This window comes from Tachypleus tridentatus, chromosome 6 (genome assembly GCF_004210375.1).
Source record: "Tachypleus tridentatus isolate NWPU-2018 chromosome 6, ASM421037v1, whole genome shotgun sequence".
NCBI lineage: Eukaryota > Metazoa > Arthropoda > Merostomata > Xiphosura > Limulidae > Tachypleus > Tachypleus tridentatus.
In genome coordinates this window covers 86,833,551-86,857,289 of record NC_134830.1, presented here as the reverse complement: position 1 = coordinate 86,857,289, position 23,739 = coordinate 86,833,551, and the positions used below count along the sequence as shown (strand labels likewise).

At 32.2% G+C, this 23,739-nt stretch overlaps 1 protein-coding gene across 1 annotated transcript in view; it reads right to left on the bottom strand.

Moving 5' to 3' along the window:
- LOC143252961 (nucleoporin NUP42-like) overlaps window positions 1–23,739 on the bottom strand; it is a 58,104-nt gene that overhangs the window by 5,719 nt on the left and 28,646 nt on the right. Inside the window, exons 4-5 of the mRNA XM_076505915.1 lie at window positions 9,396–9,482; window positions 4,385–4,442 (exon numbers count right to left, since the gene is read on the bottom strand). Coding sequence (XP_076362030.1) covers window positions 4,385–4,442; window positions 9,396–9,482 — 145 coding nt within the window. The remainder of the gene's footprint in view (window positions 1–4,384; window positions 4,443–9,395; window positions 9,483–23,739) is intronic.

The following is a 23,739-nucleotide window of genomic DNA, read 5'->3' as shown; positions in this document are numbered from 1 at the left end:
TCAGAAATTATAGTTCAAGAAATGCAAGAACAAGAAATTGACACATACAGAGTTATCAGAACATTGTATCATAGCTCAATGGTTAAGTCTTATTTCAATCAAGTTCTGATTGATATTACAAGTGTCAGTATTGCTTTCTAATGTTTAATTTCTATGTAGTATTAAACAATTTAAATGAAAAAGGCTGAGCACACTGACTCAACACACCTGTTTAATTGCATGGTGAAAAAAAACAACTAAACAAAATTGTTTCAACTTGAAATAAATTTCATAGATATTACACAGACTTTGCAAAATAGAATACCTTACTTTTATGTGACATACAAACTTGGATCTTTGAAAATTGAAAAATTTCATTGTGATTTTTTTTAAGAAAGAATTAAAAAATGCTTATCTAAATCACTATTTACATTCTAGTAAAACTTTCAATGTATTTTACAAAAATAAAAATTTTATTTGGAATTTGAAAAACACCACATGCAATTTCTCTGTGTTTAGGATTCCTGGTATACACACAATAGAAATAACTTTTCTAGCATACCAAAATTGTCAACAAGTCAGCTTTATCTCTTAACTGTTAATCAAAAGGTTTAAATTAATATATGTAATAAGTTTTAATTTCTTTTCAATAATTTTACTTGCCCATGTAAGTGAACATTTCAACCTAAAAGGCCTAAGGATAACAGCAAACAGCATCCTAGTTAGCAAAAGGAAACTTGATACAGTAGAGTTCAAAGTTTTGAACTAATCCAACTTTAACTTGTTCCAAGTTAAATGTCACAAATCAAATGACATATACAAGAATACAGCAAGCTTTTCAAAAACTTAAACAAAAAATTGACTAATTGTGACAGTAATAGTTCACAAATTCACAACAATATTTCCTTCTAGCAATAAATCATCAAGCTAAGCATCCTAATAATTATAACTTTGTTTTAACCAGTATGGGAGTCTCCACTGAACTGAAAACAATAATGTTTTACACAGATGAGAAAGAACAGAAATTATAATTAAACAGCTTTCATTACATGTTTAAATCAGTAACTGAGATATAAACAGGTACATCACACCATGACACTTAAAGTTTAGAAAGTGATTGTCAAAACATATACAAATACATTCATATTGAAGTTACAAGATTCAAATTAGACGTTTCTATTCAAAATTAACATAGCTTCTTCCTACAGGGATATATGAAAACCAGTCATCTTTTTATAATGCTATGTTTGTTGGTGTCACTTAGCAACAAAAACTATGGCCTGATATTGTTGTCACAATTATGTATTGGGTTGAGGAATAATTCGTGAGCGTTTTTTCAAGTTAAAAAAATATATTCATAAATGAAACGCTTTCGCAAAATATTTCATGTCATTTGGTAGATAATTTTTTGCTCTAATAGATGGTGTGTTTGATTTTCATATGTCTTTAATTTTTGCTTTCATTTTCATTACATGGAATGTCAAGTGGACAAAATCGAGCATTTTCGACACCATCTGCTTTTCGCATTTAATTTCTTGCAATTTCGTTTAAAACAATGCATACTATATACCTAGGTATTACATGAAATAAAGTATCATAATAAATGTTTTGGGTGTAATGTGTTCATGCATTGAAGTATTGTATAGTCTTGCATGTAATGCTTGAATGAAATTATTTAAAAACACTCATGAATTATTCCTCAACCTAATATATAAGATTTTACACTTTCACAAAGATTACCATTAATTCCACTTTTCTAGATCATTTTAGTTTATGTATAAACTTAACTTCACATAGACATTTTAAAGTTCTTGGTGAGTTTTATAAAGATCTAAGTCAGAGTGTAGTAACTGTAAGTTGTATGTTTTTAACAAGTATGTGCAAAGTTTTTCAGTTTTATTCTTTTTCTCCCCAATGTATCCCCATTAATCTTAACTAAGTGATGGTAACTGAAATTAATTTTCAGGTTTGAACTTTGAGATACAATTCTCCTCATAAATCTTTGGCCCATTGCTTTTGAGTGCCTCATCTTCGTTTGGTGTTTAAACTTAATTTTCAGGATAATATGATGTAATTAGAAAAATATTTACTGATACATGTGAAATATTGATGGATTTGTTAAATAGTAATAATACAGAGAATGCAATGAAAAGCAGAAAAAGTAAATTTTAATAAGAATTTACTATTTTTAAGTAATTTATATACAAGTAATGAACTTTGGCATGATACACTATTTTTCACTGACTAAAATCTAATACACAAAAAATACCAGTTGTCATTTTATGCATGTTCAATGTTCACCTTATAAATCATTTGTATTTAACTTTCCACCATTCTTTTTTTTTTTCTGAATGTACTAGTAAAACTTTATTTTATCAATGTGTGATTCTTTTTCTTTTATGATAAAGAAATACATTTTATAAACAAAGGTTGCTGAAGGAAGAGCAGTGGGCCCCAAGGTTCTTTTACAAACCTCCAATCTTTCATTTAATGTCAGTTCAGGCAAAGACAGTTATAAAATAAGTAGCAGGAAATTCACATACATGAATGTTTCCATTTCAAGATAATAAAATTAACTGAAAATGAAAATATGAGAATTAAAAATTTATTCATTTATAAAAATAATTAAATATAATTTTTTCTTGAATAAATTTCAATGCTTGAGCATTTAAAAATTTTTGTTGAAGAACAAATGCAAATTTATTTTGTATAATTTTATTTATTCAATTATGATGTTAGAAAAACACTTAGGTGCAAAAAGTTTCAATAGAAATGAATAAATTCCCAATTTTCCCATAAGAAGAAAGGCCAACCTTTCAAATGCTTTCAGGGTTTTATTCATTTGTTTATTTAATGATGCTGTTTATTTCTTTGTGAAAGGGTGAATCTAAGCAAGTGTCAGAGAGTAAATGACAAGAGATTGTTATGGTAAAATTTGAAGAAAACTAGTACTTAAATTATCAGTTTTCATAACTACTTATATGTTTAAAATACATATGACAAATAATTATTAAAAACACTATTCCTACAAATAATCTGCAAAATACAATTTAGTACAAAGCACATAATACTTTCAGTATATATGAATATTATAAACTCATATATATAATTACAAAATAAACAAAACAATATAAAGTTAACATGAAAATATTAGAAAATACAAGTAATGAAAGTTAATGTTCTCTGAAATCAAAATTGTATTTCCAATAATACTTACCTCCTGTCAAACTACAGCTATTACTTGAATGCCAGGGTTTCTTCCTTTGGCCATCTAAACACTAGTCTTACTTTTTTCATCTCCTCCAGTCTTTTATAACCTCACTTTATTTCTATTGGTAATAATTGTCTCTTGACACTCTCCACCTATGTCAATGCATTTTCTTTTCTGATATTGTAATAATAAGCACTAACTTGAGATGTTATCACTTTCTCAAGACTGACTCAATTCACATTCTCTAACACCTGCTCCTGGGGGATTAGTAAGAGCAGTAGGGTGAGAGAGAAGGAATGTATTATTGGAAATATTTTTTCAATATAAAAAAACAATTTCTCAAACAGACTTATCACCTCTCACATTATAGCTAGAAACCCACATTAATAAGGCAGAGGGGCCATTGGTGGCATTACCCATACAGAAAGTATCTGCATCGATCATGGGTGTGTAAATACGAGATTAGCATCCTGGTTGAATGACATCCAAAACAGGTATAGTCTCCACTTGGAACTTAATTTCATGTACCATGAGTGGAATTTTATATGATACATCATCACTATTGGCTAGATCATAAAGGTCTTTTTTGTTGACAGAAGATTTACAATTGTCAAAATGTTGTTTTCAAAGTTATTAGTTTATCCAATTTATCATTTGAGATAAATGGTGATGCATATTGTGCATGCTATTTTTAGAAATTTAAATTGATTTTGATTCTCTTAATAATATATAATTAATAAGAATCAAAACATTCATATGACATATCCTTTGTGCTTACATGCCTCTGTGTGTGTGTGTGTGATAACAATCTGATATGAAACTCATAAATGACATTTGTGTGAATGGTTTAGTATTCACTAACTGTGGTAATTGTTGAACATAATACAGATAGGTATTAGTATTTCAGTATATAAGTATAAATTATTTCTTACTGATGTACGCAGAATTTTTTCATATAAATACAACTTGTAGAAGCTTAATACTACTACAAATAACACCAACAAATCATATGAAATATGAAATTAATCTGTATTCTGCATAGTTGTACAATAGTATGTGTAGAACATTATAGAATTAAATATTCTAAACAAGAATTACACTTTAAAATTTAGATATTTAATATTTAAACATGCCAAAATTTCATGTACTATGTAATGTGATACTCAAAATAAAAACAAAATTATTGTCTCTTACCTGTTGCTTGAAACAATCTTAACTGTTGATTTTCAGAATTTCCTTCATCAAGAGATTTCTGAAAAGTGTAAGAAATAAAGGAGTAAAAAACATGTTGTTTTAACAACACATTTAATTGTTTGATATCATCTGTAAAACACTGAAAAATAAAACACTGTTGAAAACCCAAAAACACATTTACATATAAAAAACTTAAGTGTGAAAAACCATTTCTATAAAACTATTAACTCTTTCATTAGTCATTATTTACCATAAAACATATTTTTAGAATTTCTCTAATTCTTCATACATATACACATATTACAGCTTAACACAAGTTCTTTTTTTCCTATTCAATTTCATAATTGTAATTAAAACTTTCAGAAAACATAATAATGTTATATAAGTACTCTTTTGTCAATAACAATTGATCTGTAACAGCCTTTTATAATAAACATCTTCCATATTTTACAAGAATTATAAATAAACATGTTTCTGTAATTTACCATTGAATGATTCTGTCATACATATTATTAACATGTTAGTTATAGCACCAAATATACTACATTAATTCAAGTATTATAAATCTCAAACAAACAAAAGGCTTTAGAAAAACAGAATGCATTTCTCTGTTCATACATATTTCTAATGCAGAACTTCATTTTGACTCTAAAGAAGATTAAGAGTATGTGATATGGATTAACTAAACCTTATTAAAATTTGTGGGCAATCTGTTCTGCAGCCTTTTATACTAATGATACAGATAAAATCATTACAAAATTGAATTCCTGCATATAACTTATAGCAAAGACAGTGGACAACCTCAAACTGATTTCCAGGTTAATTTTCAGTTTCATTCTTTGTACATAGTTTAATATGATCAGAAGTAAATACCAATTATTAATTATCCAAAACTCTCATTGCAATAATAAATTCCACATCTATCTAACAGTCTACAAGTCCAAAGTAAACAAATGATTGAATATGAAATGCTACACTTTTAAAAATTAGCAATGCCCCTACAAACCTCTGGTAATTATGTGATTAATACAAAAAAAGTGATTGTTGGTTTGTATTGCTAAAACAAAACTGTAATACAGTGTCACTTCAGAGGATACACAGGTGGTTAATGTGAGGTTTATGTAAGTATGTGTGTTTGAATAAAACATGCATTAACACAAGGTATTGGTGAAAAAGTGTGCCTGTTAAGTATTATAACTGGCAGATAATGCTTGAAAAATTGCACTGGTTCCTTTTGTTTATATTATAAGGATAAATTTATGTCCATCACTGTGTTTATAGATTAATTTTTCAAGGTGGCCAATCTTTTGTTTGAAAAGATTACCTATAAATCAGACTGTCAGTACTACTAAGCCACAACTACGAGAAATCGATTTTTTTTTTCAGGATCAAAACACAATTTGACAAACTTAATTATAAAAAAAATAGATCCCTGCCAAAAAACTGAAAATTCTGGCACATTAAAATCAATTGTACTATTTTTTAATGTTATTTTTATGAAAAAAAGATAAATCTACATTGATATACTTTGTTATTAAATATGGTACATAGAAAACTTATCTTAATTTTAAAATAAATACTATATCTACTTTAATTTATATAATATTACCTAGAGAACTTCTAGTACCTTTTTCAAATGAGTTTCATGATTTTTTCAGACAAGTTAAAAGATTTTGTTGCTGTGTTAATTCATGAACATATGGTAAAACGCTATTTTTACTGGAGAAGTTTACACATCATACCAAGGTCTTCACTGATTTTTATTATCTTGTGGCTATATACAAAGAAGGTTTGTATTTTGTCTCTTCACTTTTACCACACTGAGAAATGGAATGATACATTAGATGGTGAAACCTTAGTGTGGTTTATACACATTAAGATACAAGTTCTCACTTCAAATGCAAATGGTCTTGCAAGAGAGAAATTTCATCTCACTAAATAAATTTTAATGTTTTATTTTATTACTTATTGCTAACACTAACTCAAACAGCCATATCCATGAAAGAATATAAAATAAATAGCAACTCTTAAACTAAACACAAAAACTCCTAACAGTCAATTTAAAACAATAATTTCACCAATATGAAAAATTAGTAACTATGGTTTTAAGCTGTGTTATTTTTAACACTACATTTGTGTTAGCCAATAGATCATCTAGAAGCTAAACAAACACAGATCAATGTAGAGTGTTTATAACTCTCACAGTTCATGGATATGTATTCTCAAGATGACTGGTATGGGTTTTAAAACTTTAATTAAAATAAAGTATAGAACAACATTTTGACCTTCTCAGGTCATCTTCAGGTTAACAAAAGTTTCTCCTCTTCACGGAGTTCATGGTTAGCAGGATGCACACTTAACTTTCAGACCACCAGTATAGTTAAATGGAAACATCAATAGTGTAGACCATTACTGGAAACCCTACAACACCACTTAGACAATATATATCCAGTACAACTAGTAAAGAAGATTAGATTTCAACTTAATAAAGAATCCAAAGCACAAACACAAAAAATAATTAAAGTAATAATTTTAAGACTTATCTTTATGCTTACTGTAAAATATATATTTGATATGAAACACAAAGCAGAAAACAAGAATAATTAAAAAAAGTTAAGAAGAGACTAATATAAAAAGATAAATTCCTATATTCATGCTTCAATTGTCTACAATAGTTAAAAAAAACTATTCAAAGAAGGAAATTGAAAAAGTTAGTTAACTGAAACTTTAAAAAATGTTTTTTTTTGTCTCAAGATACTATAACAAGCACAAATGTGGATCCTATACTTTTGGATTGAATAAATTTTCAATACCTTCTAAACTTTTGGTAACTAAATGAAATATTTCATGTATAACTATTAGCTCTTTTTGGTGAGTTTCTTGTTAAGTTGGTAAACAGAAAAAGGATATAGTATCTATTTCATTTCTTTATTTGAGCTTTTATATAATTAACCCCCTTCCATGCAAGACATTTTGGAAACAAGCTAAAAATTGTTAGTTTCAAATCTTGCTTTTTGATAGCTTATATTTATATATTTATGAAACAAAAAATCTTATATGATCTGTTATTATATTTCTCAAATAATACATTCAATATATATATGCTACCCTTCTAGATTTATGTGATACATATGTTATTTCAATGCCACTACATACAATAATAATAATTTTTTCTCTGGTGTTTATGATACATAATTTAGAACATATCCAATAGAGAACAACACAAAAAGCATTTCCAATTCTATTTACTGAGTGTTGATTACAACACACGACAAGCAAATAATTAAAAGTATGGTAAGAAATGGTTTACCTAAGGTAACTAAAGCAAATATTATTTGACACATGGAGGGCACATGAACTGTTATGGACAAATCATTAAAGGGTTTAAAAAATGTGACATTTATGTAATGAACAACATAATAACAAATAAAAAGTGATTTTATTCTCCCCTTACAAGGTTTTTTAAAATCAATAAAACACACAACAGTGGATTAAAACCTTTTAAAGAAGGATTTTATGGATTACACTAAACTAACAGTTTATAGCACCTGTAAAAATTGAAATAAATGTATACTTTAGAATTTAACTTTTAATAAAAAGCAAATCAATAAATAAATAATTGCAGTTTTATTATATCCAAATAAAAAATAAAACAACTCAAGTAACAGCCAAAATGACTGGTGGAGAAAGTAGGCTAATAGTCAAAGGTTCAAACTCATTGGGAAATGACCCTTTCACAATAAGCTCAGTATAATATATGAGGTTATATACACATTTGCACATGTTAAGCACTATAACTTTTGACACAGTATATGTACCTTCATATAGTATGGCATACTTTTAGTAAAGATTACAAATTTTTTGTATGCAAAAAATTAGATTTTTTAATGAAACATTTTTATCAAATATTTGTTTGTGAAAATAGTGTCTGTTTGGTTACTATTCTGAATGCAAAGTAATTTCATATTATGATTAAAAACTATTCTTCGTACCAAAAATTTCATATTATTTTTGTAATCTCTAAAACATCAGCAAAATAAAAAGATATGAGGTTTTTATTTTGTATTCTAGCTTATCAATATTGGTAACTTGAGTTCCTAATCTGTATGAAACTACAAACTTAGTATTTTGACACCATAAACATCTAATTCTAACCAGTGCTGCATTCAACATATTATACGACTCTAAATCCATATTTATGTGAGATCTTTTAATATTTACATTTAAATTAAGAAATTAACACATATATAATATTAAAGTGTGAATCATAACCTACAATTTTATTTCATAATTATTTATGTAAATTCATAAAATAGTGTTCAATAAAATTTTGAATGCAAGTCAACAAGCACGGGAACATTCCCTTTGACCTGTCACTAACTGAATCTATGTATTAATATGGCAAAGGCTAGAAAATCCAGTAGTTACAAGTTAAAGAAAACTACAAAATTTCATAGAGGTTCTATTCAACAGCATCCATCAATAGTTTGCTAGTGTTCCATACATTTCTATTTTTAACTATCATTTGCTCTAGTAAAAACAAAATAAACTATATAGAAGTATTTTATATACTTCACAATAAAGTACAGTCAGACACAAGAATTCATGTTCACCTAAAACAAGTACTGATTATTAAAGAAATATGTTATATTACATAGATTATCTCACACACTGAGTAATCCACTCAAATCTGATTATTAGCAGAATTTAAAAACTATACAAAAACTAAAAACTAAAGAAACTATCAAAAAATTAGGTTTAATCTCCTTGTCTCCCTCACAAATCTTTTTTTTTGTACTTACTCACCAATTCAATTGTAATTAATAAAAAGTCAGTGACAACTGGTAATATACCAACAAAGATTTCAAACACCACCTTTTAATTGTCAGTTGTTCATTAACAACTGCAATGGTTTTTATTGTTGTTCTAGGATCAGAAGAACAAAATATACATTTCTGTACTTTACACAGATACAAAAATGTTCAAAAATAACATTTTTTCACAAACTTACCAAGATCCTTAAAATGTCTGGAGAGGCTTTCTGCAGCTCTTTTCGCTTCTTTTGAACATCTTCTAAAGCTTGTTGGATTAGATGTAACTGTAAGATTTTATCAAAATTTACTACTGTATACACTACAAAAAACAATTACAGAATAATCAAAATTTGTTAATTATATTGAGAACTGATTTATATTTACAAGAAAAATTTGAATACATAACTTGTCACCATCATGTGTTTTATCTTGGTGGGATGGTTAAATAGCAGCCCTTTTCAATGAAAAAGATGAGATAATTTTATGGTGTCTAATTAAACAACACTGCACAACAATTTTTTTGAAAAGTTTTGCTTCCTGAAAAGTTTTTGTTGATTGTGACAGGTACCTGGTGGGTATGCACAAATATAGTTTTGGTTTTGCTTCATCACATAGAAACTCTGAGAAATAGACAGTTAACTATTTACCGGCAATAATGTATTTAACTGCATTTATGTTTCTAATACACTATTAAGTTCAACATAATTAAAAGTGTTTTGCTCCTAATTTTCATTTGTATTCAATGTCTGGTGCATCACGTTGCAGTGTCCAACAGTAGTCAGAAAGCACTGACGGATACCAGTTGCCCCAATATCGTTTTTCCATTGTAGCAATGTCCTGGTCAAACTGAAGATTTTCGATGAAACGGTACTTGATGAGCAGATTTGGATGTGATTTTCGTGATCAGCAGCCAAACATCTATAAGGAACACCCAACAGTGTTCAAGAAGCAAATACTTTGTTGTGCACTGTAATCAACTACTTTTGCTAATATCAATGTAACATAGAAGTCACACTCTACTCCATGGTAGATATAAAAGATAGTGCATAAAGTGAAAGTGGTGGTAGCCACAATGAATCTGAACATATAAAGAACAAATGCATAATGTGCCAGGGTATGACAATTTACAATATATTGCATCACACATTAAGTCAACAATAATTTATATATCAATATCATGTGACAACAAATTACCATCTTGGACTCAATTTACCAGAACTCAATTGCACAACAAAGGTCAAAACATAATGTGCATTCACCAGCACAAAGTGTCAAGTTACACTGCCAATAACAATTTGATCAACAAATAATTTATGCAATTGTGTGTTGATGCATGTATGCATATATACATTTAGTAATGTATATGTCAAATTTCCAGATTCTTCAATGATGAACTACAGGCTTGGATTCCTTAAGCAAGTAATGAGAAACAACTGATCTTACATAATAAATATTAAAATTAGTGAGATGTAATATAAATCAAAAGATAATGGCTAATTCAGGAAAGAGCAGGAAACTTAAATGAGAGCAATCTCTTTATTTTTCACATTGTAGCTGAACATCTTTTTACTATACATTTTGGTTATTATGAGAAAGAAATCAAAATGCCAAAAAATTTATTTACAATCTTTGACTTACAGAATTTTATCATAATATAAATTTTACTCAATATCAGCTATTTACAATAGCTACTGTTGTAACAATATATGGGTTATTCTATAAGATATTTTTTATTTTTTTACAACATGGGAAAGTTTAATATGAATATGGTTTGCTTTCAGACTACTTAGTTAACATGCCGAATTTGGTCTGAAATGGTCAACTTCTTTGGGAGGAGATATATCCACAGGCATTGAGAAAGTTTTCCTTCATATTAGATAACTACTTCACATGTGTGAAAAGTTAACACTTTCCTAAATTGAAAATGTATATACAATAATACTTAACTCTGCTGACAATATAACTATTCTTCAACATTCATTTTATCTATCTTAGCATTAGTTTCCTGCTTCATTCTTTTATACTCCACTTAAATTACCTTAGCAACATCTAATTTACAAACTACTCCACCCTCATCAATGTACTTTCTATCCTGGTATTGTATATAGGCACCTCACTTTGATAATGTATTCACATTTTTAAAAGCTTACACCAGCTCTTTGTGGAGAAGCAGGGTGGAAGAGTGTCAACAAAGGTAAGTATTACTGGAAATACATTTTCAGTTTAGAACAATGTTAACTTCTAAAACCTACTTACCACCTACTGACAGCATAGCTTGAAGCTCACATTGAGAATGTGGAAGGGCTGGCACAGGCATGGTCATTACAGAAAGTGTCTGTACAGAACAGCGCTGTCTCAAGGTAAAAGTGATACACAAGTGGGAGGATCACACTACATTCAGAACAGTAATCACAATCATAGGCCAGCCACAACCAGATAGTTGAGATTCCACAACTGAGGATTGGAATTAAGGGGTCTTAGTCCCTATATCCATCCCACATTGAGAGCTAATGCTATTGGACCACAATGTCATAGATATATATATTGGAAACCAATCAAACTTGTAGCCATAGAGTAATGTGTTTTGTAAATCTGAATCACAATAAAAAAGTGAGCAACACTGAAATGGACAAACTTTCTCCTCCACCTGAACAAGTCCAAAAAGCAACAGCCTAGGTTTGAAATAATGGTACTGTGTATGCTATATTCAACAAAAGGAACAGATCTCAGCCTGTATGGAATTATAAACATTCATCCACACTCTCCAACCAAATGAACAAGGAGTATCTTGTTCATAGAATTATGGAGAGGATGTGGAACCTGTGTTCAACCAGGGGCCTAGGATGGAACCACTCCACAGTTGGAATTATGAGAATATAGTGTACTTCCTTCCATGCACAATATATGAAATCAACATTGGTCAAAGAAAAGGACCATGCACACCCCAACCACATAGCATAGTGTTGAATCCAAACTGAAATTATAAGTAGGCTCCCACTGAGCCTGGTGCCACTTGTACTTACATCTAAAAAAACATCCAGGGACCCAAAGAGGAGGACCCCCACCTTTGCCCTCTTCTCCCAGAGTGGAGAAGTACACACTAAAATGTTGAAGGATATTTCTCTGTTCATCTTCCCAGTGACTGGAAACTGAGTGTAGTTACGACTCCCTCAGCTCCACAAGTAGAATAACAGGCCATAGAAAATGTCCTCCACTGGAGAAATGAGCTTAATCTGATAAGATATGATTCATAAGAAACCTTACCTGTAAAGATCAAAATGTGCAAAATGAATATTTGGAAATCCACCTCTAAGTAAATATGGAAAGTCAAGGGAAACTGAAGAATCTCAATGAATTCACAGTCAAGAAAATCACCACAAAGAGAGATAAAGTGTGTCACAAAACACTCCCAGGCATAACAAGGAAAACAAATTATCAGATTACAGGTGAGAAGTAAATGGCAAAAGAACTGCAAAGATGGATGTAACCATCTGTAAGAGACTTAGAAAAAAACAACCCTATCAGGATATAGCAGGTCTTAAAGGGCAAGAGAAAATCCTATAAACCTGCCAAGAACTCCAACTTGTGATATCAACATGATAACAGCCACAAAATATACTGCCACTAGGAGGCAGAAAAACAAGGCAAGCAGACAGACAAAGGAGGATAAAAGAACGATCTAGCCTATCACATAATAAAACAAAATTCTTTCAGCCTGAACCAGAAATTGAAGAAGGAGGAGAAACTAAATAGTCCCCCTATCTACCATAGTTACCAAAGGAGGAGTAGACTCAAAGGAAACAAAGAAAAGCCCAAAAATATTTAAAATCCAAGTGATTAATTAAAGAAAAGGAACAGAATACAAATTGAAACTGTGAGTAGTCAACTTAGTAAAGAAAAGTGTTAGAGAACAGAATGCAAATTCTTTCCAGGATCAATAAAAAAGGAAACTTCAGAAACCATATGAAAAACACAGCAGACCAAATGAATGTCTCCATTTCTCAGCAAATAAAAACAAGAATTCTCCCAGCTGAAAGTGACCCCCCTTCCCTTGAAAAGAAGGAGGAGGGAGCATCAGACAATAGTGATAAGGACACTCATACCACAGTTCATTCAGAAGTAAAAAAATGAGAGAAAGAATAACAAAGAAGTTCTAACTGAAACTGGTGTAATTTCCTTTCTTTCTTTCTGAAACTCAAAAAATAAAGATAAGAAAGAGAATGTACTGAATGTGAACTAACAGTTTAAAATAATTAGTGCAAAAATACTAAAACAAAAAAGACAACTAAATTACTATCAGTGCTAAGGAAAGAATGAGCTCAATGGGAGTACTGTGCATGGAGGACGTGTCATCACTCTTCTACAGATGGAGGGCTGCAGATTATAAGTAATGGCACCACAGACTGGTGCAGTACATGTTAACAGGTGTAGAAGTGGAAGTTTCATTAAAGGCCTGATGCATGTGCAAAAATCCTTTTGCCAGTGGCACAAAGCAATAATCTCTCAGTTATGTGGAAGTATTAGAAGCATTTCTGAATACAAAACTATACAATGTATTATCAAAACCTAAATTTAGAGTTATAAGTCCACAAATTTACCACTGAGCTACTGAAGACATAAAATATGAAGCCACTCTGAAATACATTTAGCAATTCAAAAATAGTAAAGTGCACACACACACACAAAAACTAAGTTAACTTTTAAAACTTGTTTTGTAGCTTGTGTTAGTGTATATTATGTGTACTAGCTGGGGCACCTGTACCCTGGATGGAAATTATGTAAATTCATGATTAATGAAAGATTATCTTAGGACATGAAATGTTGTTTTCTTTACATTTAATTTAAAAAAAAAACAACCCTTAAATGCCTATAAAAACAGCAAAACACAAAATGTGAAACTGTAAATTTGCATGCATCTCTAAAGACTCAACAAACATAACAAATTTGATGAAGATCCATCAACAGGGGCAAAGTAGTGGTGAAAACCATGCAAAAACATTAATAAAAACCACAAAATGCAAAATTGAAAATTTGTGTGCATTTCCCCATGTACGTAATAAACATCTATACCACATGCTACAAAGTATTTACATAGGCATAATAAAACAGACAGTACTGTTACACAGATGGTGCCAGTGCATTATTGTGACAGCTACATACCATTTGATAACAAATACACAATTATTAAATCAAGTTATAACAATACTAGTTGTATGCTAACTATTGTGTCATCCTAGCTTGTTATTGATCCACTGCTTCTGTTGCAACATTGGTCTACATGATACTTGCACCCAATAATATTCTTCCAGAAAAGAATATACTCTCCTGAATTCAGTACTCAAGGGAGTGAAAGTTCAGAAAGAGGGTCTTTCATTCACACTCTCATCTTAAGGTAGGTGATGTAGTGATGATTACTTGGATTGGGAAGCACAACTGTCCAATTCAGAAATTAGAATGGCTGTCCATAACACTTGCTGGGCATGTTGCAGTAGAGTAGTTAGTTGATGGTCATTCAACCCTTAGAGTCTGCTGTAGACTTTGATATTGTTTGGGAATAGAGTCTGCAGTTGCAGTTATCACTACTTCCCCTAATAATGTTTACATGACTGGCTAAATTCTCTTGCTATTATCTGTTCTCTAGCTTTAAACTCAACATAATGGTTCACCTGGCTCTCCATAGGATTAAACTGGTGATACAAGTAATTGACATGTTAGACTCATCTTGCTCCTCCAGAACAACAAGAAGAATAAAAAAATCATTATTCATAGTAATTACTTAAACTAGCTGGCTTTGTTGTTCAGATATATAGGCTTCTGGCTGATTAATTTGAGAAAAACATGTCCACATAAGATAAAATCTGAAGTAAGAATTATTGTAATGCTATAATTTTACATAATAAAAACTGCCAGCAAATAATTCCATTACAACTATATTTTCAAGAAGTAAACTTCCCTCTCCCAGCTTTTATTACCTTTTACTTCAGAAGGGCATGATACAGACACAAGGTCATGGAAGTGTAAGTCTTACTGAACAATCCTTGTTGTCTAAACTAGACAATCAACATAAGTTTACAATCTTTTACATCATATCTACAAGGATGCTGCCTAATAACATGCAGAACATCAACACAAAAATTTAGAATTACTTGAATAAAGATATTTGTAATAGCTACAGAATGGCAAAATTTATTTATTTTTTAATTGTAACACTTGAATAAATAATTTGCAACACAAATGATTGTAGTCTGAAAGTGAATTAAGAATCTTGTTATGCTTTCTTTCATTTACCACAATTATTCTGCCTCAAAAGAAGTGTGGCCCTAATTAAAGAGTATGCCATTAAAGCAAAGACAGAAGAAAATGAAACATTCATCATTCAAGTTGTACAAAGGAAACAATAACAATGGAAAAGTGATTAATCATGCCAAAATCATATAATTATGCAATTATACTATTGTACATCCAATAAAATAATAATGTACTATACCTAAATCATTCATAATACAGAGCAAATATGTTTTTATACTGCACAGTACATATGATACAAAATCTAAACATGGTCCAAAATGGATGAAATTTGACATTTACTTTATTTATGCCATAGTACAAAATTAAGGTGGTAAGAACTTTAGATTTTTTACCCAGAAGTAAGGGTAAACTTAATTCACATTAATTATTAGTAACTGTGCTTTACTGTAATTCATGATGTCTCTTACATTACCTTTGTCACCAGAAACAGGTAGTGTGAGAATCTTAATCAATGCATAAACCTCACAAAAGTGTACACTCTGGACTACAAAGCACTGGTATTCATCCAAAAATTACATACAGGAATATCATTGCAAGATTACATAACACCTGTTTTTAAGCAGTTACAAAACAAGTTCAGTTTTTAGATGTGGAATACACTTTCTGAATAGAAATTACCATCTGAATATAAAGAAAGATGCTTAATGCAACTCTTTTGGTACACATCCTAATAGTGTTTCAGTTATGGACAGCAAGAAAATATTTTCAAAATTTATAGGTGAAAGGTTTCAGATGTTAACATTTGGCTTACCTAAAAATGTATCTGTAATAGACACTTATTTATTTATGCAAAGAAGATATTCCTTACATATCTACCTTTAAGATTTTGAACATGCCACTAGCCTTGAACTATCTTCGATCTAGGACTTGTTTTGACATTAATTGCACTCGTGCATTATGTAATCATTATGCAACAATGCTCCTCAATCAAGATGAGGATAGCATATCCTCCTTGCACTGTAGCTTTCCATGAGTAATTGTAGTTGAAATTAATTTCATTCTTAAATTAAGCAAGAATCGTGTATATCAGCAGTAGGGAGGAAAGGTGGAGAGGTGTGTCTAACAGAACTACATTTTATAGTAAGGAAAATATTAACTTTTGAAACAATTCACTTACATCTCTTCACACAGTAGCTAAAATATCACAATGGCTTCAGGTGAAAGGGACAGTACAATTGCCAAAACCAAGATGAGCTATCATGGAGTGTGACAACCTACGGTGAGGGCTTACTATTGTGACAAACTGTATTCATCTCACACAGGATAAACTATTCTCACAAATGGAAGTGTGAAAGGAGGAATGTAAAATAATTTCACATGTCCTAGGGATGGAGAGAAAAACACATTTTTGGTTGTGGTGTGAATAGGGCAACAATGAGAGAGTACATGCAGTGTTGTACCATTTACTCAGTATAGAGAAGTCTCATCCAGCAGATAAAAAACCCACCAAGATATTGGTATATTATGTAATAATGGGTGACACACACTACACTGATATGGATATCCATGCCCAGCTTCCCATCAAACTTTATGCAGAAGATTTCACAAACAGTGATGATTTCTCCAAGATGAACACCAGACTAAGAACTGAGAATAGCAAATGTTGCAGATGTCCTTTTCAAAGGCCAGAGAGGAAGAATTCATACTATGGAGATACTGAATTTCAAAATATGATAGGTAAGAGCCAGAGAAGCAGATAGTCATTTCTCCAATATTTATTTTATCGCGATAGTTTAAGAAAAGTAATGTCTGAAATGCAGAAAGAAATATAAATATATACACACACTATCATAACCAAGGTGGATGGGTTTAATGCTTTCTATTATCCCTGACTTGTTGCAGGTTTTGGGAAGTAAGTATACCCTCTGAGGCAACATCAGCCAACAGATGGATTTTGAGAAGGGACTAAGATTAATAGTATAAATAAATACAAGAAGCACATATCCATAAAACATTGAATTGGAGGAATGTGAAATCCAGATAGACAAAAAACTACAAAAGGGTAGAGATAATGTGAATTAAAGATGTTGGGTGCAGTCCACATTCTGGCCTGGATGATCTCATCCAAGATTTATCAAGAGTGCAAGGCCACATGATAAAGCCTGTGAGAATCTACATCCAAAGAAGAACAGGCTGTAAATGAATTCATCCAGAAACACAGAAAACTACAAGATCTCTAGAAGAAGAGGGTCTCATGGCAATATAAACAATTTCACAAACACTGAAAGGGAACCATGCATGCTAAGTAGCACCTATCTGCCCAAAACAGACAAGAAAGTGATCGGGGTCAATATCAATGTTTCCACCATGCTGCACACCTGTGTAGTTACACATACCTTCAACGATAGACAATTGTTTTGGTCTTGTTAGGTGAAGTCAAAGAAACTGTTACAATAATAAGGTTTCACTGTGACAAGTAAAAGAGAAAAAAAACAAAACAATATGAATTTTGCTATATGTTCATTGTAATGGTGCTGACATCTCCCTTCAGGCTGAGAAACTGGGATAGAGAAGAACATGAAATTTCACCTAGTTATTGTTAAAATTAATAGGACTTACATTTATAATAAATGTGTTTTGCTGATAAGAATAATTAGCTATATAATTATGTTGGCCAGTAAGCTAATTTGCAAGGTCAAATTCAATTAAGTTTGAATGAGTTTCAGATTTTGTTAGATTAAATAGGCCTATGCAGGTTAAATAAGCATTGTATGGTGCTAGTTAGTTAAATTGCATTGAACTCAAAAAGTAAATGAAAATTATGTACATGCATACATTATCTGACATAGTATTGTTATAATCTCTGCTGAGGTGCTTTGCTCACAAACATAAAGCAACATACAAAAATGGTCTTTACTCTTTAATGCATAGATGGATAACAGAGAACAAATCTTTCATTTTATGTCTTCCATAATTGTATAACAGCAGTGCATGCATCTGTGTGTTTGCATTTCTATGTTTATGCGTGTGCGTGTGTTTCCATTTTCAGTCATATTTCTCAAACAATTTTTACTGAACTCCCCAAATTATGACCATGGACAATTGCAATTTATAAGTTATATTTGTACTGTTAAAGTTACTACAAAATATTTTTGGTAAGAAACATATTGTAAAGCATTTCAATTTCATCCATATTGGTAAAGTCTTGTGTACACTGATTGAGTAAAAGGTTAGAGCTTAATGTAGGATTTTAAAAATTATCACTATTTTTAATCATTTTTGTGGATATTCTATTTATTAACCAAAGTATATCCTTTTCGACAGCCATGTTTATACACAGGTAAACCATCAACTAACAAAGTGGCAAATCCTAAGAAATGCTGGATGAAACTGTAGAAAGAGAATCTCAACAAACTAGAGGTAAGTAGTGCATTCCACAGAGCAGTACTGCACAACCCATCAAGAAGATCTGGGATTAGTCAATGCATAGAACAAAATACCAATGATGAAGGAAGTGAAAACACTTTTGGAAACCATTTATACAGTCTTCTGCAGATCTTAAGTCTGAAGAGAACAATAAAAAAATTACAAATATCACAGGAAATAAGACTATTATTTAAGCCTCAAAATGAAGTTAAGTGACTAATGTGCAATTATGAGACCCTTCTTAGATATTTTGAACACAAATTCTCAAAAAAATAATGACCCAATAGCAAAATGCTGCCTAAAGAAGCTATCTGACATTAATTATCATATCAATAAAACTCCAGTAAGTGATAATTTGCATGAATTAGCAGAACTGATTAAATGTAATTGGAAGAGCTATTTAACAAAATATGAAGCTGTACAGTTAGCAAAGGCTAAGATCTGTAAGATGAAAGCATCTCAAAAGAAATAATCTCTTGAAGCAACAGTTTTAAAAAGCTAACTACATTAAGCACAAGAGTTTAACAATTCAGCAATACATTTATTCCAAGATTCATATTCCAACTGTATGATAATCCAAATAAAAGGTTTCTAGAAAAGGAACTAAATGAATGGACAGGTTTAGACTTTGCCTCACATTCATCACAGCAAATCAGTTATGAATTTGTCATTGAAAACATCAACAAACTAGTTAAAAAAACAAAAATTATGGGCCTTAAGTTAGAACTCAAAACACTACAAAGGAAGTTTTTAGTGACTCAATACAATATTTACAAATACATAATTGCAGAGAGACACAAAACAAAGTTGATGGCAATCTTTTAGGAAATGGTGGCTTTCAGTCAACAAAATTAAGGATACGGTGTAGTTTCATAGCTGGTGGATTTCAAGCTGCCAGTATTGATTGTGAGCATGGCTTCAACTTTATGAATAATATCCAAACTAAATCATGAAATATACTGTAAGAAAATCAATAGAATATGCTAATAAGTATCAAATTTCATATTTCAAGAAGTAAACCTGGAGAAGTATCCACCACAATCATCACACCTGCCAACTACTGGCTCAGGATCTCATTCTAGTGACAATTTGAGTACTGCTCAGCTTCTAAGAGAAATGGCATACAGTTCATCAGTGAACACAGAAGTTGTAGAGGGGATTCTGCACGCAACTACCAAACCATGGCAGAGCCCACACAATCACCTAATTTTGAACCATCTGTATAAATAAGAATGGAAGGATGGTTCAAAAATGTTCAGCAAATAACAGACAGTATTTCCAATCAGGAGTGTCTGCTTTAAGATAGGTCAAATTTGGGGATTGGCTGGCCAGTGGATACAGCAATGTTATCCAAGGACAGACCAAATTCACCCAAATGCAACTGGATATGAAGGCCAAAAGGACCAATGGCAGACTGTCTGTTTTGAAAAAGCATAGCCCAACAAGGAAGGAAAACACAACCCAGATGTGATGCTTTGGTAAGGAACAAAGTTTCAAAGCATACAGTTAAAACAATTGCAAATGGTGGAGGTGCAAAGAAGGTTCACATGAGATTCTGTGTATAAGCCCTGAACTGTGGAAGTGCAGAAAGCTCTGGTACAGAGCAAAAGTCTCTGATGATGAACAGGGTCCTGCATCGTTAAGGCCAAGGTCCTGGCATAGCTATGGACCAGTGATCCATGGTCAAATTTCGATTGAATAAAAGCACGATATATCCGCTCCCCAAGTGGTGGAAGAGAGGACATGGAAGATGTTCAGTGCGGGAACAGAATTATATTGCCCACTGGCCTGTTGAATCTTATCCAATATGACTTTGGAACTGACGGTAGAAGATATGCTGTTTCTGAACTTAATCCAAGATTCCTTCTGGCTTTGACACTTTACCCACAGAGCATGTGCAATGGCCAGCTGGAAAGTGATGCAGTGCAAAAGTGTGAGATACACCTACAAAAAGTATCCCAGGCCTGCTTTTGAGCCTTCCTTGTCATGTAGCAGGCAGGATTCCACCATGGATGTGGATATCATGGAAAGGAATACACTGAGTAGCTGCCTGTATAACAGACTGAGTTACTGCTGCCACACAGTCTATTGATGGCTTACAGATGATGGTAGGATCAAGTTCTGTGAGAGCAGTGAAAGAGGATCAGTTCACTTGAACCAGCTTCCAACTGGGCACACGGGTCTGGTGGCATCAAACATGACCACTCTCTTCCAAAATTATAGGAAAATGATCACTGCCTCATGGGTTATTGTCAACCCTCCATGAATAGTGGAAGAATAGAGAAGGGGAGCAAACTGAGAGATCAATAGCAGTAAAGGACAGAATAGGTGCATGAAAATAAGTATAAGAACCACTTTTGAAAGGAGAAAGGTTGCGATTAGATAGTATACGCTCTATGGAGCATCAGATTAGAATGTAAACCTCGATAGTTCCATTGTGTCAAGGTGGCCATTTTTATTTACGTGTAGGTGAATTGGATGGAGAGCCCTTCTGTTTTCATCCATGTCTTTTTTCTTTATTATCTTTATTCTAGGGAGGTCTGTCGACCTTCATGGATCCTGCCCTGGGCCGATTGGGCAGGTCTTTGTTGTTGGAAGAGGATTCCAGTGACTGAGAACATGAACGAATTATTGTTTTGCAGCTTGGGGTGGGAGAAGAAGATGTTTCTGAGGAAATACCCATACCAAAGGAAGTGGATCTTGGGTTTTGCTGGAACATATGTTAGGGACAGAGATGGTTGTTGACATTGATTCACTAACTTTTTTAACCATGGAGGTCAAAAGACTTTTCATATGGTTTGAGAATGATTCTCTTGGAAGCACAGAGAGATCCATTCATACTCCCATTGTAGTAGTGGAACAAAGTGCAGCAGCATACGTCCAATATGATGTGGTGGACAGCAACTTTCAAGCCTCACGGTAAGTAACGTTTTGAATTGTTTTCAAATCTGCACCTCTTTTTCATCCAATAATTTAGAGCAAAAATGAAAGTAGGATGGGTAAGAGCCATTACTATTGATGTAATGAGGATCTGTTTCACACTCACGGGCATTGTGGTCCTTGCCACTGCAACAAGCACACGTCAAGGAACCATGACATGAAGTCTTCGAGTGATTGAACCACCGACACTGAAAACATCTGAGAGGGTTTGGAATGTATGGCCATATCTTGCAATTAAGATAACCTTCTTTAATGGTGGCAGGTGGATGCAGTGATGTAAATGTCAGAATGAGGACATTGGTTAGCATCATAATTCCATCTTTGCAAATCGAGATACCCCTCACTGCAGAAACTCCTTGGATGGAGAAACCAGTGAGAATCTCTGATTCATTGTTGTTCTTCAAATCCCTTTCAACAATAACTCATCATGATGAATTCAAAGTTGCATGAGGCATAACCTCAATAGGTATACCCCAAATCACCTTTGAATGTAAGAGGAGTTCACTCTCTTGAGATGTGGATATTTCCACCAATACATCACCAGAGCAAAGATTTTTTACTTACTTTGGAGAGTTAGCAAGTCCCTTCTGAATAAAAAAGGGAAACATCTGCCCTAACGGTGTGTTTGAAAAAAATGTAGTATAAGCAAGTGAGGTACAGGTGTTACAGATGTTGAAGATTGCTGCTCAAAATCAAGATGGGGATTTTACCTATGGACTATTTTTTCACTATTTTACTTAAGTTTTAACTGGAGGATTCATAATAAAAAAAGAGAATATTTTGGTGTCACTAACCCCACCTACCATAGAGCCCTTCAAGAGGATGCACTACAATGCTAAACAAGGACACTGCAGCAATGCCAGGGTTTTGTGAGCACTATACCCAAACACCAGCATCAGATACAATGTCCACAACACCTGTTGAGAACATACAATACTGGTATTTGGTTGACTCTAGCCCAAGTGGACCAGCCGACTGACCCAAAGAAGGCCGCCCCAAGGCCGCCCGTCTACAAAAATTAAAGGCCAAAGTGGTGTGTCAGGGTTGAACCTTTCAACTTCCAGGATCCTCTCCTCCCCTTCACACATCATCGTGCATGGCAAACACATGGGTGGATGTTTAGATCCCAGAGTAGCTAAAACTGAAAGAACAGAACCTTCCCTGGGAGGTCCCTTCACCATGTACAGGAACCCATACCATGGAGATTTGTGGAGAATTATGTGATGATTACATGATGTACTACTACTGCAGTTCATGTTAAAACATGGATCTTAACTAGTCAAGGCTAGTGGCATGCATAAAATATCAAAATATATGTGTGAGGAGTAACTACTATGTGCAGGGAGGTAAGGGAAATGCTTGGGAAATCAACATCTTCTTTGTGCTTCTTATTTAAGTTAATTTTGTGATCCATGCTGTTCTATACTATTACTTAACCTAACATAATGTTCAAGAGTACAGTGTCCTACTGGACTGAAAAAAAGATATCAGATGATATTCCCCTCTGAAGTTTCTTTATAAAGATTTGGCTGCAAGCTCCTCTGAGCACTACTTTTTCTTTTGAAACTTGTTGGTACATTGCTTCACATGAACAAATGCATTGAAATATATATATATATATATATATAATAATAAACCCATATTATATGATACATAATAGCACCCTAAAAATGGGTGCACACACAATAACAAGAAGGTTGAAACACTTTTAAACAACTAAAGGAGAATCAGTTTTATGTTTTGTAGTTGGTGTGAAAAGAATCATAGCATCAGAACACTCTGATATACAGTATTTACACAACTAAACGTCTCACTCATATTGCCCCAAAGTTTTCTGAATGTTCAGAAAATTAAATGAGAAAAGTATGTTTTAAAATTATTCTAACATCAAATAAATGTATTCTAAAGACATTTACTAAAACAAAT